Genomic DNA, 2,491 nt, shown 5'->3' on the forward strand with positions numbered 1-2,491 from the left:
AATTGTTGGGTGTAAAGGACTAAACTTGCAACAAAATACCTAGTAAAGGACACCGCCTGTCAACAATTAACAGGGTTTTTTAACTGGGTTGGGTGTAAAGGACTAAACTTGCAACAAAATACCTAGTAAAGGACACCGCCTGTTAACATTCGTTAAAAAGGACACCGCCTGAAAAATGATATAAAGATAAAGGACAAAACTTGTAATTTTTCCTTTTAATAATCTATATATAGCCTTAATAAACACCTGGATATGAGCGATCAGGGGAGCTTTCTAAATGAGATTGAGTTCCACGAATATGCAGGCTAGAAAGATGCTATTTGCTGCTATTCTATCTATTTGTGCATCAAGTTCGAAGAAGATCTCAATCTATAATGAAGAAATGATAGTAGCTCGTTGTTTTATAGGCTTTATCATATTCAGTCGGAAGAGTTTAGGTAAGACTTTCAAAGTGACTCTCGACGGGAGAATCCAGGCTATTCAGGAAGAATCACAGCAATTCCTCAATCCTAACGAAGTAGTTCCTCCGGAATCCAATGAACAACAACGATTACTTAGGATCAGCTTGCGAATTTGTGGCACCGTAGTAGAATCATTACCAATGGCATGGAGTGCGCCTAAGTGCGAAAAGACAGTGCAAGCTTTGTTATGCCGAAACCTAAATGTTAAGTCAGCAACACTTCCAAATGCCACTTCTTCCCGTCGCATCCGTCTTCAGGACGATCTAGTCACAGGTTTTCACTTCTCAGTGAGTGAAAGATTTGTCCCCGGGTCTACGTTGAAAGCTTCTATAGTAGAACTCATTCGGGAGGGCTTGGTGGTCTTAAGAAGGGTTCGGGTGGGGGCTGAATAAAGAAGACGAATAGAATAGAATTCATGTTCATGCTAAGAGAAGAGCGGATCCAATACCAAGACGACTTCTTTCCCAAGAAGTGCAGCAAGTACTTTAGTAATTTGGGGATTTCATGCCCCACGAGTGAGTTACCAAGTGCCCCCTAGGAGGCCAGTCTACCACAAGATCAAGTTGGAGCCTGGAGCCAAAGCCCCTTAACTTACTTAGAGTGGGGCTGGGTTTAGCAGATGCCCCCCCCCCCCCCAACTAGCATCTATTAGTTAAGGGGCTTGGTTGAACTCAGGAAAGAATTTAAGGAAGTCATTTTTTCCTATTTCTATTCCAGCCTCCAAGGCTCTTTTTCCCTATCTTGCTGGGAAAAGGTTGGGGAGCCCTTGTTTTATTCTAGAAAAAGTGGGAGCCTTGGGCATTGATTATCGGGCGCTCAACAAGGTAACCTAACCATCAAGAACAAGCATCCACTTTGATTGCAGACGCATATCCTTTCCCGTTCGCGTCTTTTGTCTAAACTGGAATCTGTGGTGAAAGATCAAAATCTTTTCAGGTATCTTTCTTCACTCGCCCATTATAGACAAGACTGGGAAAGATTGGTCGTCTAAGGAAGGAATACCAACTATTGATTTTAGAGCTCCCGTCTTATTCAATTTTTTTTAGATGAATTTGACCGAGCTTTCTAAGAACAGTTTCCAAAAATGCCACACGCTCGTTATGATTATGAAATTTGCGTTCCTCTTGGGATTGGAAAATGGAAGGAATTTCATGTACCCAAATGGGAGGAGTTATTGAATGGACTAGGTCTTGTTGGAAAGGTTATGTGTTTAGTCTCGACCCAGTTACTTGTATTGGGGCTTTCATATCTGTGGACGATAATGGCTTTATTCAGATTATTGAAACCGGTTCTTTGGAATAGTTGTTTTTGATAAGGGCTTAGTTACATTTTTTGTTCAAATATACATATCTTTATACCTACTTTTCGACCCAAGACCTTACCTTAATCACCGGAAAACCCCTTTTTTTATTTCAAGCTCAGTGGTAGAGCGGTCGGCTGGTAACTGACTAGTCGGGCGTAGGTTCGAATCCTACTTGAAAATCTTCCCTGGACTTTTTTGACTCTCTGCTTACTCCAGCCGTAAGTAAACTCGTAGAATGGGATGTCATCCGCTGACTCCTAATTGCGAGAAGAGAATTTCCCTCCTAAGTCATCGAAAAAGAGGAGGCCTAGCTATGAAAAGGCTCCACGGATGACTGGGGCTTAGGGCAAAAGAAAAGGAAGATCGTCTTGACTCTCTTAACTATGGGAAAATAGTTAGAATGTAAACGAAACACATGCTTCACTCTCGCTTTCAGTATTTTGACAAGAGGGGCCGAGTTGATTGAGTTGTCCTCTCAAAAGAAGAGACTAGCTAGAAATCTCTTTATCAAAATCTTTGGAATAAATGGTTGCCCATGAATCTAGGTACCAATTAGGATCATAATATTATAGCTAGGAAAGATGCATTGCAGTAAAGGACCAGGGGAGCTTTAAAACACCTGGATATGAGCGATCAGATCGATGCTAGCATTTTATAACTTACCCATCTTAAAGCTTTATAAAGCTCTAAAAAGGGTTGGTTAAGAATTATTGACTGTAAACGATAG

General features: G+C 41.2%; 1 protein-coding gene across 1 annotated transcript; it reads left to right on the forward strand.

Annotated features, from left to right (window-relative positions):
• The first annotated feature begins 274 nt into the window (after positions 1–274).
• On the forward strand, positions 275–1,871 carry LOC118482056 (ATP synthase protein MI25-like). Its single transcript, XM_035977505.1, has one exon. It carries the CDS (start codon positions 278–280, stop codon positions 851–853), a length of 576 nt encoding a protein of 191 aa, XP_035833398.1. The 5' UTR covers positions 275–277; the 3' UTR covers positions 854–1,871.
• The last annotated feature ends 620 nt before the right edge of the window (positions 1,872–2,491 follow it).

The sequence above is a fragment of the Helianthus annuus genome, chromosome 9 (assembly GCF_002127325.2).
Source record: "Helianthus annuus cultivar XRQ/B chromosome 9, HanXRQr2.0-SUNRISE, whole genome shotgun sequence".
Classification (NCBI taxonomy): Eukaryota; Viridiplantae; Streptophyta; class Magnoliopsida; order Asterales; family Asteraceae; genus Helianthus; species Helianthus annuus.